This window comes from Fringilla coelebs (assembly GCF_963513975.1).
Source record: "Fringilla coelebs genome assembly, chromosome: 3".
NCBI classification, from domain to species: domain Eukaryota; kingdom Metazoa; phylum Chordata; class Aves; order Passeriformes; family Fringillidae; genus Fringilla; species Fringilla coelebs.
Genome location: NC_140030.1, coordinates 58,684,200 through 58,699,881, shown reverse-complemented (window position 1 = coordinate 58,699,881; position 15,682 = coordinate 58,684,200). Strand labels below are relative to the sequence as shown.

The following is a 15,682-nucleotide window of genomic DNA, read 5'->3' as shown; positions in this document are numbered from 1 at the left end:
AACACTGGTTTCTCCAACATGATGTAAATATCTGAAGAAACCTTATTCTTACACGAGTTGTGCATAAAAAGAACATTAGGTTTCAGGATCAAAAGGTCAGTAAACCAACCAAACAAAAATCTAATAAAGAGCTAACATTTTCAACTGATATTAAAAATAAACCATCCACTAAAATTAAAATTCAGCCTTTGAAATGGGACTTGAACTCTTTATGCATACTCTGCCCTGCTGACCCTTGCTAAAGGGTGTAAGTCAATATGAAATACTCACAAATGGAGAGAGGATGATGGATTTTCTGCCAAATAACCCTAAGCAAAAGTAACGCTGCTAGCTGGGGAGCCTGCTTTTATTTCCTTTGCCAAGTGATGAATTAAGAGAACTTCCTAGCATACATGATGTTTTACTGTTTGCAATTTTTTTAATCCCTGGTTCTTTTCTTCTTATAAATAAAAAAAATACAACCAGTCAGCAACAAGAGAACAAAAGGAACTGCTTCTTATGTGTTAGGAGTTTTAGAACTAGGTAAGATTGCTAACTTGGGGAGGAAGGGAAAATGAACAGAAGTTGCAATGCCATCAGTTTCTACTCACTAGAATGGTATTTTATTTATCAGGAACTGGGCAGTGCCTCTACTTTCTGAATGAATGACAGATCCTTCCTATCTATTTTTACCTCTGGGTAACTATCCTGAGACTGAGAATAATGGATAGCCCTTAACAGTTGTACACTACATTTAGTTTATGAATATCACCGCCAGAGGAAAGAGTTGTGTTAATCTCTAACATGTTGCAGAAGAGGTCAGCATACAGGACATTAAAATACCATGTCAGCTTGTAAGTAAATTCCTGATGCATGTTTAAGTACTGGCAGCTGCTGTGGCTCTACAAAAGCCCTGTTACCCTAAAGTTCCAAAAGCACTGTTACAGCAGTGCTTGTCATCTCCCCGTTTGCTATGGTGAGACAGTTTTTGCCCCCAAGAAAGTTCATAAACTGAAAGAACACATCAAGAAGAATGGGATTACATGTGCAGCTATAGAGGCTGCAATTACTTGCTTAAGGCCAGAAAGCCAGTCAAGGATGGAGGTGGGAATAAGATGTATGGCTCCTGTCAGGCACTGCAGCGCCACAGCCTCGTGACAGAGCAGGACGTCTCCATCAGAGACCGTGTGCTGCTGGTGGCAAGCGATGGACTCGGCAGCTTTGTCTCCTTGTCTTTCACTGGGCCAGAAAGAGGAGATAGGACAGGTTTCCTCATGGCACCAGCTCCTCAGGAGCCAGCCAGCTCTAGCTAGCAGCCCGCCAGAAGAACACTCACACGGCCCTTCCCGCCTCCCCATCACCGTTGCAGCTCACTGCCCAGGCAGACAATCCCATCCCAAACCCCATCTCACTGCATCTCTGTTCTGCTCTGAAAACCCACAGGAAGGGAAGGAAACATGGGATTCTCAAATAAGCTACATGCGTCCGGTTCTCTGCTTGTCTGCGACCCTGCCAGCTCAGTGGCAGTGTGACACTCCCTTCAGCACCCAGCCAACACACATGTGCCCCTTCACAGCTCCTAGTCTGTGAGAAAACCATTTAATTCCTTTTCCAGAGAGGCACAGAGCGGCATCCATCCCCCCAGAAACAATAAAAACCACTGTGATAACGCCATGCTATCTCTTAATTATTTTCTGTCAGGTAACCAATAAAATTTCTTTCTTCATACTGAAATCACCCATTAATTCAAAATTCTCTAAATGTACAAATTAAAATGCCTGGTCTCTCACATGACGTTTGGCATGAGAACAGTGGTAACTCCTGGTCACTAGGAGGAAAGGCAGTCAAATAAACAGCTTTGCTATCCTGCAGGGTTAACTTCTTGAGTAGAAGATAATGTCACTATTAATTACATATGCTCTAAAAGAGAGGAAAAGACAGAGCGAGCTGCTACGCTAGGGAACAAGTGTCAGAACCTGCAAAGGAAATGCAAACAAATTACAAGGGTCTTCAGCCCAACCAATTAAAACAGAGAAGCTAGTGATGTGAGTATACCATAATATATTAGAAATGGAATTAAAAAAACAAAATACACAAGAGCTGAATGCACTTCTCTTAATAAAGTGCGGATCAGAGTTTACAAAATCCTGGAAGAAGAAAAATACAATCAATGTCTTAAATAAGTTCCTTTTCTTTTGGTGCCTTGTGCCTGAAAAGTATCAAACCTATCTTCAGGTAGTGGGGGGAAGTCTGAGTGACTACAGACTTGATGGTTTTCTAAGAGATTTTTAAGAAGAGAATAACTTTAAAAAAACTGAAATAAGTAAGAAATATAACCTTTGTCTACCAAAGGGAGGCCATGCCAGATTAAAAGCTTTCTCCTGTGGTGAAGGTACGACAAAATCTCATCAATAATGAGGAACAAAAGAACCTGCTACAGCAATACATAGGAGTCTGTTAACCAGGCTAGAGGAACATTACTACACGATTAAGGGGAGAATAGGCAGCCACCACACGAGAACTGTGGGACAGGAGAGAGGACCAGCCCCAGGGCTCCCATTTATTATTTGTTAAACCACATCCACAGAAGGACTGAGCAACACTGATGGAGTTGACTGGCAACAGCAAAGCTTGAAAAGGTAATACAGGGGAAAAGGTTTCTGTGGATTTATGAAGAAGAGAAACAGAATAAAAATGATTTGCAGTAAAGAGTTATTGCCATTGGAGAAAAGTGACAAAAATCTGACCTACGATTTGGATTTGGGAACTTCATACCTGCAAACATCAGGGAGGAGCACAGTTATGTATGGAAAATGTGTGCTTGAACAGTTAGAGACAGTATTACTAAAAATTATCACTTGAGAAAGAGAGGGCTAAGCTGTAACACAGTATTACAAAAAACAGATCAAATGAATCCCAGCTGGCCATGGCAAGAGTTAAAAATCCTAGCTAGTCAGGAGCTAAGTCAGTTTATGAAGGAGACCACTTGATATGCTTGTCAGATAAAGCAGAGAACTCAGCTAAAAGGCTGATGATTTATAATCACATGTTATTTTATTCCTGTAAATTGCCCCTTGCAATTATGGATATAAACAGCAGGTTTGGGAACAAACATTTACAAATACGCTTTGTAGCAAGGAAAGACTAAGTGAATTTCCAACATGTTTTTAAGATGCATTTCTTTTTTAAAGGAAGAAGGTAAAATCTCACTACAAGACAGTCCATAATTTAGGAGGCTTTGTCTTCAAAATAGCACCACCTCTCCTGACTGGGAAAAACATAACTTTTTTATGCCAAGTGTGATATTTGTCAGACATAATTCAATAGCTCATGATCAATACCAACTTTCAGTTTTGAGTTCAGCTTTGCATAATTTATAGCATTTCAAATTAATTCAGCTCTGAAATACAGTGACATATGATACTGAAGTCAATGCTAGGATGCTTCCTTATACACAAAAACATTCAGGACAGCTCTCTTCTACTCAGTCTTTCTTCTGAAAAGCTTTATATTGCAATGTATGCTAAAGAGCAGAAGAAAAAATTTATAGAAATCTGCAGTGACAACGTAGAGTCAGAACTTTCTCAAGGACTCTGAACACACAAAAATATAAGAAAATATCTGTTTCTCATTTCACATGATAATTAATAAATTATTTCAAGACTGCTTTAAGCACTAAAGCACAGATAGTAATTTAAATCATATTCACCTGACTTCCAGTTGCAGCAAGCTACAAGCATAGATTATTTGTGACAAGGCAGTAAGTAAACTCAGCTTCTAGGAACTCTGACTTCATGCCAGTAAAGAAAAACACATTTCTGAAGACTTCCCTGCTTACTGGTAAGAAAACTTGCTAAGATTTTAAAAGCATGAAGAAGGAGACTATTTTTTTGTTCCCACTTTACAGCAAGTGAAGCAATGGAGTTTACTTTTATCTCAGCAGCTGTGAGGAAAGTAATAAAAAGGGCAGCCTGGATGTGAATGGCCCCACCACTCACAAGTGAACGGCACGGATTCACGGATCTTCTAGCAGTAATGGCACCTTATTTTGCAGTTTGTGGTACCACTGAGACTTGTATTATTAGACCATGACTTTAAGAGCCTCACAGCAATACCAGCTAACACAGTATCACCTTCCCTCCCCCCAGCCCACTGTCACAGTTGTGCCCAGCACAGCTGCTTGAGCAGCTGCACCATGAATGGAGTCAGAGAAAATACTGTAAAGTTCTGAACATCCTTCTTCTAGTTTGCAGTACACACAGATCAGAGTAGGCAAGCAACACCTACACTGATAATGCTCTCAACTACCCCGTACCATGAAACCTTAGCCTTGCTTTAACACTTTAACAAGAACAGGCACACTGTTCAGAGAGCAGCACCCTGGAATGCAATCACACTAAATTTTGGGGGTTTTTGTGAAAGTAAGAGTGAAGAAGTCAGAGATTAAATAATGCAGTGTAAAAAAAATGCTGGGCACGTTCTTAAAAATTAAAGCTTTCTGGAGAGTCACTGCATGGAATCCCCTTCTAATGATATCAAGCAAAAAAAATATTAAAAATAAATCCTTGAACTTGACATTTAAATGTAATAATATCACATTACTAGTGGCGCCAAGAGAAGTTTAGCCAAAGTATACTGGGCTTTATTTCCTTTTTTGGAAAAAGAGTACACAAAAAAACGAACTGAAGTGTCTTATGATATTAAAAAAAATCTACTGAAGATTATTCACTTAGTGTATTAAACACATACAATTTTTATTAGGTGCTTTATAAACTTGTTAAACAATGTCTGCTCTGAGAGTATGTAAAATGGATAGCCTTTGAAATAAAACTTTGTATGTTGTGAAGAGATACTTACAACAGCTAGCATCATTAGCTGACTCTAACCAACAGAGTACCAACACAATAAAAAGAGTCAATTACTTGGCTTATAAAAATTTACTGCGTCTACAAATTCTTTCCAATTACATCAAGTGTACCAACTAAAGAAAGAAACAGAAAGTGGACTTTTCTTAAGTCAGCAACAGTTTGCAATAATTCCCCTCTTGTCACCTGATAAAAAACACCAGGACAAAGTTGCCCAGCACGGCATGCTCTCAGCATCAAATGTGATGTGCTTATCGGGAGTAACAACAAAGCAATCGACAACCACAAAGTCCAAACCTGAAAAACAAACTTGAGAAGAACTTTGCTTTAGGATCCCAAGGATCTACTCATGCTTCACTTGCCTTCCGATTTACAAGAACCTTTCTCTTCAGCTGAACACGAAGGGATGAAAGAGATGGATAGGGTAATCTGTTGAATTGCATAGTGCAGTAATTTCTGACAGTTCAGGAAAAGCTCTGGGTTCAGACAGCCACAAAACCCTGCAGCTCCAGGGACAGTTCCACAGCAGCTGTGACGATGGGCACATTCACCGTGCCTCAGCCTGGGTGCTCCCCATGCTGGAGCTGCCTGCAGCCCTCACTGCTGCTCTCAGCCACTCCTGCTCTCAGCAGGGCCAGGGGAATGGTGCTTCCAGCAGGGAAACACGAAGAGGCCGAGAGGACAGACAAGAGCAAACCAGGCAGTGGCAGCTGCACTTAAAGTTCAGTAGCAAAACTCATAGTGAGAACTCAAAATTAAAGCAAAAAGACTGAGTTATTGGTACATAGCAACAAGGCTCAGGAAAGAGAGAAAGGAAAAGATGAGCTAAAAGGCTTAAGCTATTTAAACCTAATGAAAGCCTGTGATTCGCTTGGATATCTGAAACTGAAGCAGGGAATGCCTTCAGTTAGGGAGAGCTCACAACAGGACTCAATGGTTAAACTTCATTTCTATTTTCTTTAAAGCAGGCTGCCTACATCACTGTTACCTGACACTCCTCAAAAGGCACAGCACGATGCCATTCCAGCTGAAAAGCAAGCCGAGAAATAGGCAATGCAGGGCAGAGAGAAAAAGCAAGGTTTAAAAATAAATTTTAAAATAACACTTTGAGAGAGTTTCTTTTTTTTTTTCTCTTTTTTTTTTTTTTTTTGCCTTGGCTGTGGCACATGGTCACACAAGTAATTGGATCTACACAACAGATTGGCTTCTCACTGCTGGCTGTCCCAGCTCACCCTCTCCTGCACCAGCTCTGGTGTTTTTGTGACTCTGGGCTGAACTGCTTCTGTGTTAAGTCAGCAGAAAACGAAGCCAACAAAAAAGGCAGTAGGTTTCTGCTGGGATGTCATGCAAAAACAGTTGAGCACAGGCTGAGAAAGGAGACAGGCTTAGCTGCCCTGGCAATGCAGGCTCAGTCTGGTCAGCTAGTGCATCCACAGTAGCTTTACTGGCATTTGAAAGCTCCAAATGAGGCCTTAATACTATAAATATTTATTTCAGCAAAAACACCATCTTATGTGGCATTATCTCATCTTCTCCCTGTCACACAACGCTGTTTGCCCAGACACTGTCTGTTGAGGGGGAAGGAAAGGCTTTTTTTTGTTGTAGTTGCTTTCAATTGAGACCAAGTCTCCAGCTCAGCTTGTCATGTGGCTCTGTGAACAGGTGTGCTGCTGAAACAGAGGGGCTGCAAAGGACTGGAAACAGGCAGCTGGAGGAAGGAGGGTGCTTAAACCAGGACTGAGAGTCAAAAAAGTCTGTGTTTGTAAAACTGTGTTGCAAATTCAAGCCTTAGTACTGTCCACACACTTAACAGAAAATTCTAATCTAAAATAAATATGGTGTAAGTGAAAAAAAAAGAATAAATAAGAAATAGATATAAACACTAAATATATAAAGCAATATATATATGAATTATATATATATTTTTATATCATCACCCATCTCACAGTGAGTGAGCTAATGTATGTACATTAAGATACTTATTCTACTAGTCAGGAAAGTAATTTAATTGCAGAATATGTCACAGATTTCTTATGTTCCTGCTTTGGATGCAGCTGAGAGCAATCTCCTAGCCTGTGGTCCCTCAAATGTCTCTCCCAGCCACATGGTTCTGCAAGACACCTTACTCTATTCCTAGCACCTTTTGAATTCTTTCCTGAGCTTACGCAACTCAGCGACATGGCAGGGCTGTAATCGCTCGTACAAGATTTAACGAGTGCCGGATCTAATGCACGAGAACACTCCCAAAAGGGAAATGTGAAAACAGTGAAAAGTTCTACTTCCAGCAGAAGTGAATAAACTTACTCAGCTACTTCCCTAACTGCAGCATAGCTGTCCTGCACCCTGGCTGGCTGAATTAGCTAGAGGATCAGCTTTCCCCTTGGAATTTCAATGGCCATAGAAGGCTCAGGCAAACTCCTGTGAGCAGGAATGCAGTGGAGTTTTGGAGTTTCTTGCTACCTGCTTTGCTGTGCAGATTCACAAGGCACTGGGCCCTCCATCTGTATGGATGTCACCTCAGTGTGGACCGGTGAGCACTTTGTAGCTGTCATTTTAGACTTCAGTTTTGTAGGGTAGGATAGGACAGTATTTAATAAAGCAGTGCTGTCTCTGCCCACGTGCTCTGACTAGTTAACAGAAAAAACATATTTTTAGAACCATAAAGCTTATGGTAATTACAACAATTAGAACAAATATTTACACTTGTGACTACCTGAAAAGTTTAAGTAGGCCACTCTAAGAACTATTTCTTTTAATAATCTAACAAAGGACTACAAATCATGCTGAAGTTCCTGGCTCTGCAGAGCAAAGGCAGTCTTATTCTGAAGCCAGTTTCATGGGGATTTGTGTTCTGTGGAATAGAATCTGAACAAGAGCCTTTAGCTGGCAGCACACAAAGGTTTTCCTATATTGAAGCTACGCTGCGTTGTCTCCCAGCAGAGAAACTGGAGCCAAAGACAAACAAAGCAGAAAAGAGCGTTAAAGACAAACAGGTGGATGAGACTGAAAAAAGCACAAGAAATGCAAGGATATGCTCTCTGTGCCTGAGGGACACACTCAATGGAAGGGAATCCAAATCTAAGGCAATACATTTTGGACTCTGAAACCTGGATCAAGACTCGAGACTGTCACCTGCATACTTTCATTCAATTGATACACAGCTCCTCACTTGAAAAGACTGCACACTGCAGAAACAAAGTCACTTCACATGGCTTATGAAAAATGTTAGCTACCCTAAATTCTTTTGCTCTTCTTTCCACAAAGCCATGTAACAACAAACATGGCCCAATGAAACAGGCATTCAACTATCATTAAATAAATGTATTCAGAATGCAGTATGTTCTTCTTTGAATGGATGTTTGATTAAGAGAGGGAAATAAACTGACCTTTAAGCTGTACAACACTGTAAAAACCAATCCTTTCCTGTATGTAGGTATGACATAAGCATATACATGCATGTTTCTCTACTACTTTAAGGTTGCTAGCACAAGAAACCTCATGTTTCACATCGCTGCATCTTTTCAAGAGCATTGTTCCACAGGTATTCAAACCTGTTCCACAGGTACTCAAGCTTCAGCTTTAGGATTACTGTAATCCAACCTGGGTGTTCAGGACTCAGAAGAGAAGGGCTGCAGCAGTGCAAAGGCATCACTACTGCAAAGCTGCTACGCCCCTTTTATTTAATTCTAAGGTTTAAACATTCACAACAATTTTTATAAAAGCTAGTTCATCGTTCAGCCACAAGTTTATTTTGCCTGCAACTGTAAGCTCTGTGAGTCTATTGTTGCTTGTAAAAGCTGAATTCCTAATGTAAAAAGAGTCAGCCCACTCAAATGCTTTCATGGGAACATAAGGGCCTCACGGTGAGGTTTGACAATGCAGCTGGACCAACTGAATGGCTCACAGCCACCAAAACGAGGCAGAATTAATCTTTTCTCTACCTTGCCTCTGCAGTGGCTCAGGGACATCTATCTGACCTCTGATTTGGCTGAGTTTAGTGAACTGGTAGAGAAATAACCCATCAGGAAAAAAAGAATGGTTTCTGTTGGTTTATCAAGTGAGGCCAGATGAATGCTAAGAGAATGAACAACAGGACACCTCTTTCAATGCAATCCAGTAATTTGACTGGTTCAGCCACCTTGTGGAGTGAACAGGTCACCTGGGAGTCAAACATGGTGACAGGACCACGGTGACAGGACTTGAGACAAAAGGCAGGGTAAGTAAAGAAGTGCTGTCAGCTTATTACACTTTCACTTTAAGATTATTTTATACTGATATTAATAATGAAGTAGCATTCTTACCTTTAATTGCTAATTTTACCATTCATTTGCATCATTGCCAATTCACTAACAGATCATATTACAACAAACTGAATATTTACTTACCTACAAATCCTTTCTCTCCAACTAATTTAAGAGCAATTTTGTCTGCCAAAACAGAAGAATTTCCATGTGCAATGTTAGCAAAAGGTCCAGCGTGAACAAATACTGGTGTTCCCTGGATGATAAAAAAATATATGTAAGTAATTCAATGTATAGACATCATCATGGTTTAACCCCAACAGCAACTGAGCCCCACACAGCTGATTACTCACTCCTCTATCAGTGGGATGGGGGAGCAAATCAGAAGGGCTGGAGTCAGAATACTCATGGCTTGAGATAAAGACAATTTAATAAGTAAAGAGAAGACTGCGCATACAGGACCAAAGCAAAACAAGGAACTCATTCCTGCTTCCCATGGGCAGGCAGGTGTTCAGCCCAGGAAAGCAGGGCTCTATCATGTGTAATCATTACTTGGGAAGGCAATGCCAGCACTCCAAATGCCCCCCCTTCCTCCATCTTCCCACAGCTTTGTATGCTCAGCAATGTCACATGGTTGGGAATACCCAGCTGAGGTCAGCTGTGTCCAACTGTGTCCCCTCCCAACATCTTGTCTACCCCACAGCCTGCTTGCTGGTGGGGTGAGGCAGAAAAGGCCTTGACTCTGTGCAATCCCTGCTCAGCAATCACAAAAAACATTCCTGTGTTATCAACAGTCTCCAGCACAAATCCAAAACACAGCCCTGTACTAGCTGATGTGAAGATAATTAACCCTATCCCAGGCCAAACCAGCACATTATGTAAGAAACTCAATAATTTTTCAGACTTAGCAAAGTCACAAATAAATCAAAGCACATCTAGCAAGGAAGTGCTATTAGACAATTTAGGGGAACATCTCAGGTGCCTGAGACCTCATTTGCCTGCTTCATTCCTAGAAAGGTAATAAACACTAGTGCAAACCTACACAACTTCCTCACCCCACCTTGTACTAGTTGATGTTTCATATTCAGGCAAACAAATGCCCATGGTTGTGTTTATGCATCTTTAAGTGCCCAGCTGGTTAAAATGAAAAGGTAAGCAGACAGTTTCACATTATTTCCATCGATCTTCTTCTCACATTCTGTACAAGGAGATACTCCCAGACATCAAAATTTCAGGCAACCTACCAGGCAACCTCCTTCAAGTTTTGACCAGAAACACCAGTTAAGGAGGACAGTGTTCTATGGATCAGCTGCAGGGCACATCTGATAGTCCCCTGAACCACAGTTTGGGAACTATTAACCATAAAATCAAGTTGGTTCTTCCTCCTTCCTCCCCCCAGCCACTAGTGTCTTGAGGAAACAACCTACATAGGAAAATCTCTATTTCACTGCTGTAATCTTAAGTGATGTTTAGTAATGATGACTAGAAATCATATACAAAAATAATATATCAACAAAAAGCATCTCTTCTCATTGCTTCCTTTGAAGTAATAACATATAATTAATTGTTTTGCTCAGAGGAAAGACAAGTCGTTTTTAGCCACTGCCACATGCATACACATGGGTGAGGGCTATTCTCCAGGAACAACACAATTAAACTACAACTCAGATAACTCTGCCTCATACATATTGGAGTAGAAACAGGAGCCAAAAAAGCAAATGAAGGAGAAATTGTGCTCTGTAACAAGAGAACTGATTTAGATCACTACAATCATAACATAGAGCTTACCTAGGGTTAGCTTTTTTTCTTGCTTTCAATCTGCTAATGGACACTGCAAAATCAACTGAGATTTTACACAGGTGCACAAAAACTTAACATGAACTACAAGCGCCTTCAAAGGTTTTTATTTGGGCATCAGACCTAATAGGTGCCACACAAAAGATGTTATTCCTATCCCAAAGAGCTTGTAACAGAAAATCAAATGCAAACAACTTTCACTAAACTAAGTTGAAGTTTTACTTCTACTTTAATCCAGTATTTGGCATTCATATAAGTAGGATCACAAATTTCCAGCTACAGACTCAGATCCATCAGGTTTATTCCAATTTGTCTTTTATTACTCAGTAAGACTAACTTTACTCTTCCAACCCCCAATTCCTTGTGGCAAGCAATCACAGGAGGGCCCAGAGCACACACTGGGCAGATGTGATGCACGGAGCCACAGCCACTGCCAGTGACCGGGCAGCCCAGCACACACTGCAGCAGCCATGCAAAGAGAGGTGCCAGAAGGGTCTCCTCCTACACTCCCTGTGCTACTGTGCTTCCAAGAGTTCATCCACACAACATGGATAGGAAGGGAATGGGGACTGAAGGATCCAAAATCCCAGAATATTGGAAGCCAAGAGGCTCCCATGACTAACTTGAAATCCAAACATACTACTAAATCACTGGCATAGACAGATGCTCCCCTGGAGCTCTGAAATCCACCAGAAGGAAAGGAATAGATATTGGAATGGTTTTTTACGAGAGCAATCCCGGAAGAAAAGTAGAGTCTAGGTACTGAAGAGAGTGAACTCCAGCAGGACCTTGGGAGCCTCAGGCACACCTTGGAACAGGGACAACAATGTCTTCTCAGGCCAGCTTTAGTGACTGTGCCAGTCCATCTGTCCCACTTATTTTTGCTAGACTCTTAACAAACTATATGGAGTACCCAACAGTGGCACAGGGATGCATTCTGCTGACTGTTTTCAGTACAGAAAATATTATTATCCAAGTTTCAGTTAAAGAAAATAAACCCCAAATGTCAATAAATATCTGAAGTTATCTGGCCTCTAGAAGGATGTTTATAATACTTATTACCATTCCTCTCTCATCTTTACTATGAGTGGCACTTCAAAAGTAACACAACAAACCACCCCAGAGCAGCCAGCCTGCAACTACAAAGGGCTGTCCCATAGAGCAGCAGCTGCTCTGTTACGCGTGGTATAAATAAATGCTAAACATTAAGGGATCAGTCGACAAGAGAACAAATCTGTCATGAGGAACATAGATAAACACTATGAAATCATTATGTACATTCCAAACAAAGTAATCTCAATTCTACAGCGCTGGATATAAGTAAGCTCCACCAAAGTCTGCGGTTATTGTAGATGAGTGCCCTGTGTCTCCCATTTTCAGCTTTTTACTGTCATTCCTGCATATAAAACACTGTCAATCACCAACACTTCCAGGCAGAATTTTTGGTGTCAGAGTAGCAGGACTGTGACGGAAAGCAACCCACCAAGAAACCTCTTTAAAAACCAGCAAATTAAACCACACATCAATTCACATATGAAAAAAAGCACTGACATAAGCTGCCAGTTCAGTTCCACGCAGGACTGACATTTGGTAATTTTTGATTTATGACCTTCTAAGCCTTTTCTCCAGTGCATGCAGGCATCCACATAAAGTTGGTGCAAATCTGCCGAGCATGTTGCTCTTCTCCCTTCTCACAGGCCCTCAGAAGCAACTCCTCAGACTTCCACGGCTCAACATAATTCCCATCGCCAGGCTTGTGGCCAGACCACAGAGGAGTGCAGCTGCACTGGCTACTTCTATCTGGGTACTTGTCTCTGCAATGGCTCCTTCCAGTCACTGCTGCCCACAGTCACTATGACTTACAAATGATGCCAAATCAACTCAGTCATCCAGAACTCCTGCTCTCCCTCATCTGGCAGTCTTTTTGCCATCCCCCAAAGTGATCTGGAAGATCTGCTTTGGTGAACAGTTTAGTCCCTAGTTGCCAGACAGGTCCATGGTGCATTCTGAGTTGCATTTATGTTCTCTGTAATCATATTATTCTGTTTTTTCATCTATGTGCTGTAGGATTATTTCTAATTTTTCTGTTGTCAAATCATAGTGCTATTGCTAAAGGTCCTTACCCTTTAATGAAGAACTTGTTCTCCCCAAAGGGATTAGGATTATGTTACCCAATTACTACTGGTAACCTCTTTGGAAACTTAAGATGCTAACTTTTGGGTGCCACTTATTAGGTTTATTTCAAGTGTAATGTAGGCTTCCATTATCCTCATTTCTGATTTGCAATTCACACATTCATCAGAAAGATGGCATTACCTATAGCAGAAGAAAAACTGCTACATCTACCACTCCAGGGTATACTAGGATAAGTTTGGCTTAAAATCTATCAAGCTAGAGGGCTCTTAACTCACAAGTGGAGCACTAGAGTACATTCAAGTGTGCAGGGCACAACAGCCTCCTTGTTCCTGTCCTTTTTCTTTTTTAAACTGAAGCTATTAAAAGTAGCACCTATTTCAGCTGCTCAGACGAAGAATTAAAAATAATGAAGAGAGCTCAAGAGCAGCAACAGCACAGGCATTAGAAGAGTGGGCCACTGCATCCCCAGGAAGGTGAAGCACATCCTGGGGGGCATCAGGCACAGCATGGCCAGCCAGGCAAGGGAGGGGATTGTCCTGCTCTGCTCTGAGCTGGGGCAGGCTCACCTCCAGGGTAACAAAAATTCATCTTCAAGACTCAAAGTGGAGGAGTGGAGCATGAAGCAGGCTTCTGAGCTGCTTTGGTTTGCTGTTTTAAAAATAACTTTGTGAGAAGAATTTAGGGGGAAAATGAATCTTTGGGTAATGTGGTCAGGGTCCTGCTAACAAGCAACAGCGTTTGATGAAAGTTGGCAGACGCTTCAGCCATAGCATAGATTAGACTAGAAAAGAATACCACATAAAAGGCAGGAATTTTATTGCACAGAAATGTGAATATAAAGAAACGCAAGGAAAAAAATAAATGCATGCAAGTCCCAGAACCAAACGCCTATCGATCAAAAGAATCTTTTCTGACATTTATAATTGTCCTTCAGAACACTGCAACAAAACCACTGTATTTTCCAACAGATATGCAAAGTGCAAATAGAGTGACTAAACAGGCAGAATCAAAGCTACCTTGTCACCAGCGCTTAACACACACAATGTTATCCAAGTGGTGATTGTAACACTGAGCTCTGGCCATGACATTCTCAGTGCTATGTGACCTCCAGTTTCTGCTACTGGTTGTTATATTGAAATTATCACATGCACACACATACATTCTTCAGACAGCCACATGAAAGAACAGTTTCCTTTGCAGGGGAAAATAATTAAGATGGCTATAATAAAATAACATAGACTTAAATTCTGTTTTTCTAATATTCCCCAAGACTAGGAAGTTGTCCCTGTCCAAACTCAAAAGCAAAAAGACAGTTATAGCTTCAACATGCTGTAGAAAATGAGACTTTTTTATCAACTGGTGATTGCACTGGTATCTTTCTGCATTCTTCAACTTTTCATCATATCAAGAATCATAGTGAAATACTCCAGCTATGTAATTTTGATGGTCAAATGAAAAAAAGATAGACACTGATTTTTCTCCAAGTGCATTTGTTTTCAAAGGTGCTTCATTATTTTCTCATTATTCTTCCTCCTTCTCCCCTTGCTCATTAGTTTCCCATCAAAACATCAATACCAGACTGCCCAGCACAAAGTTAGCTTGTGCTAATTCTACATTCTTTAAGCTTTTGGAAGAAAGCTCACTAGGGTAAGTGTAAAACATTCCTCTCATAGCCCATGAAAGCTTCATTTAGTCCATGAAGGCGCTGTGGCAAGATAGGGTGGCTGGGAGGCATCTTTAGAAAATGCATTACCAGCTGAAAGGACCCTCCTGTGATTTTGAATGGCACAAACTGTAATACGGATTAGAATGGCCACAGCAAAGCATTTTTTTCCACACAAAATGCTGGGCTGTGGGAATTGTCATGAGAACACACAAAGAAATACACAAAAAGAACACTTCCCTGTGAGAACAAGGTGGGAAATAGTAGTAAATCTGTGACTTAGAAGATGAACCTGCCTCCCATTGTGCTCAGAAGCAGCTCAACAATGCACTGCAGCTTGTTTGCAACAGTAGGTAAAATTATGACTATAGCCAGATCTCAAAAAAGGAAAAAAACCAACAAAAATATATAAATACAGATAGAGTTGAATAGTTAGCATAAAGAAATAAATGTTTGCTAGAATGGTTTTATGGCTCAGACCCTGGCTTGAACTTTGAAAGTCAAGCACAGTTGCTGAAGAGAAGCATGATCAGCACAGTATGGAATTTGAAAGCTGGAGAAGGGCAGGCATCATAAGCAATACTTACCTCTAATGTCTGCATTAGCGTGGGCTTAATCGCATCTTTCATCAAAACTGCCAAAGCACCAGTTACTCCCTAAAAGACAAGAGTCCACATTTTAAGGAAGTCAGTTCTGAGGTGCACCATTTCCAAGTTACACTCATAGTTTCGAAACCCTTACATCCTCTTACAACCCTTACAGTTCAAAGCATTGTTGCAAGGATGCATAAAGAATTTATTTAAACATTACCTCAGAACTTCTAAAATTCTGTATTTACACTGTGTCTAAAACAAAAATTATTTTATTCCGAATACACTTAAAATGCAACAGGCAACTTCTTTGTTCTATTTCATGGAAAGATCAGAAACAGAATTAAGTAACCAGCATGAGGATGTTCAAGGTAACAAAAGATGAAGTGCCAAAGGCCACTGAGACCTGAG

At 40.8% G+C, this 15,682-nt stretch overlaps 1 protein-coding gene across 1 annotated transcript in view; it reads right to left on the bottom strand.

The window, feature by feature from the left end:
- The window catches only part of LOC311152149 (monofunctional C1-tetrahydrofolate synthase, mitochondrial-like), a 107,058-nt gene that overhangs the window by 77,576 nt on the left and 13,800 nt on the right, over positions 1 to 15,682 (bottom strand). Inside the window, exons 4-5 of the mRNA XM_084202996.1 lie at positions 15,269 to 15,337; positions 9,230 to 9,341 (exon numbers count right to left, since the gene is read on the bottom strand). Of these exons, the coding sequence (XP_084059122.1) occupies positions 9,230 to 9,341; positions 15,269 to 15,337 (181 nt within the window). The remainder of the gene's footprint in view (positions 1 to 9,229; positions 9,342 to 15,268; positions 15,338 to 15,682) is intronic.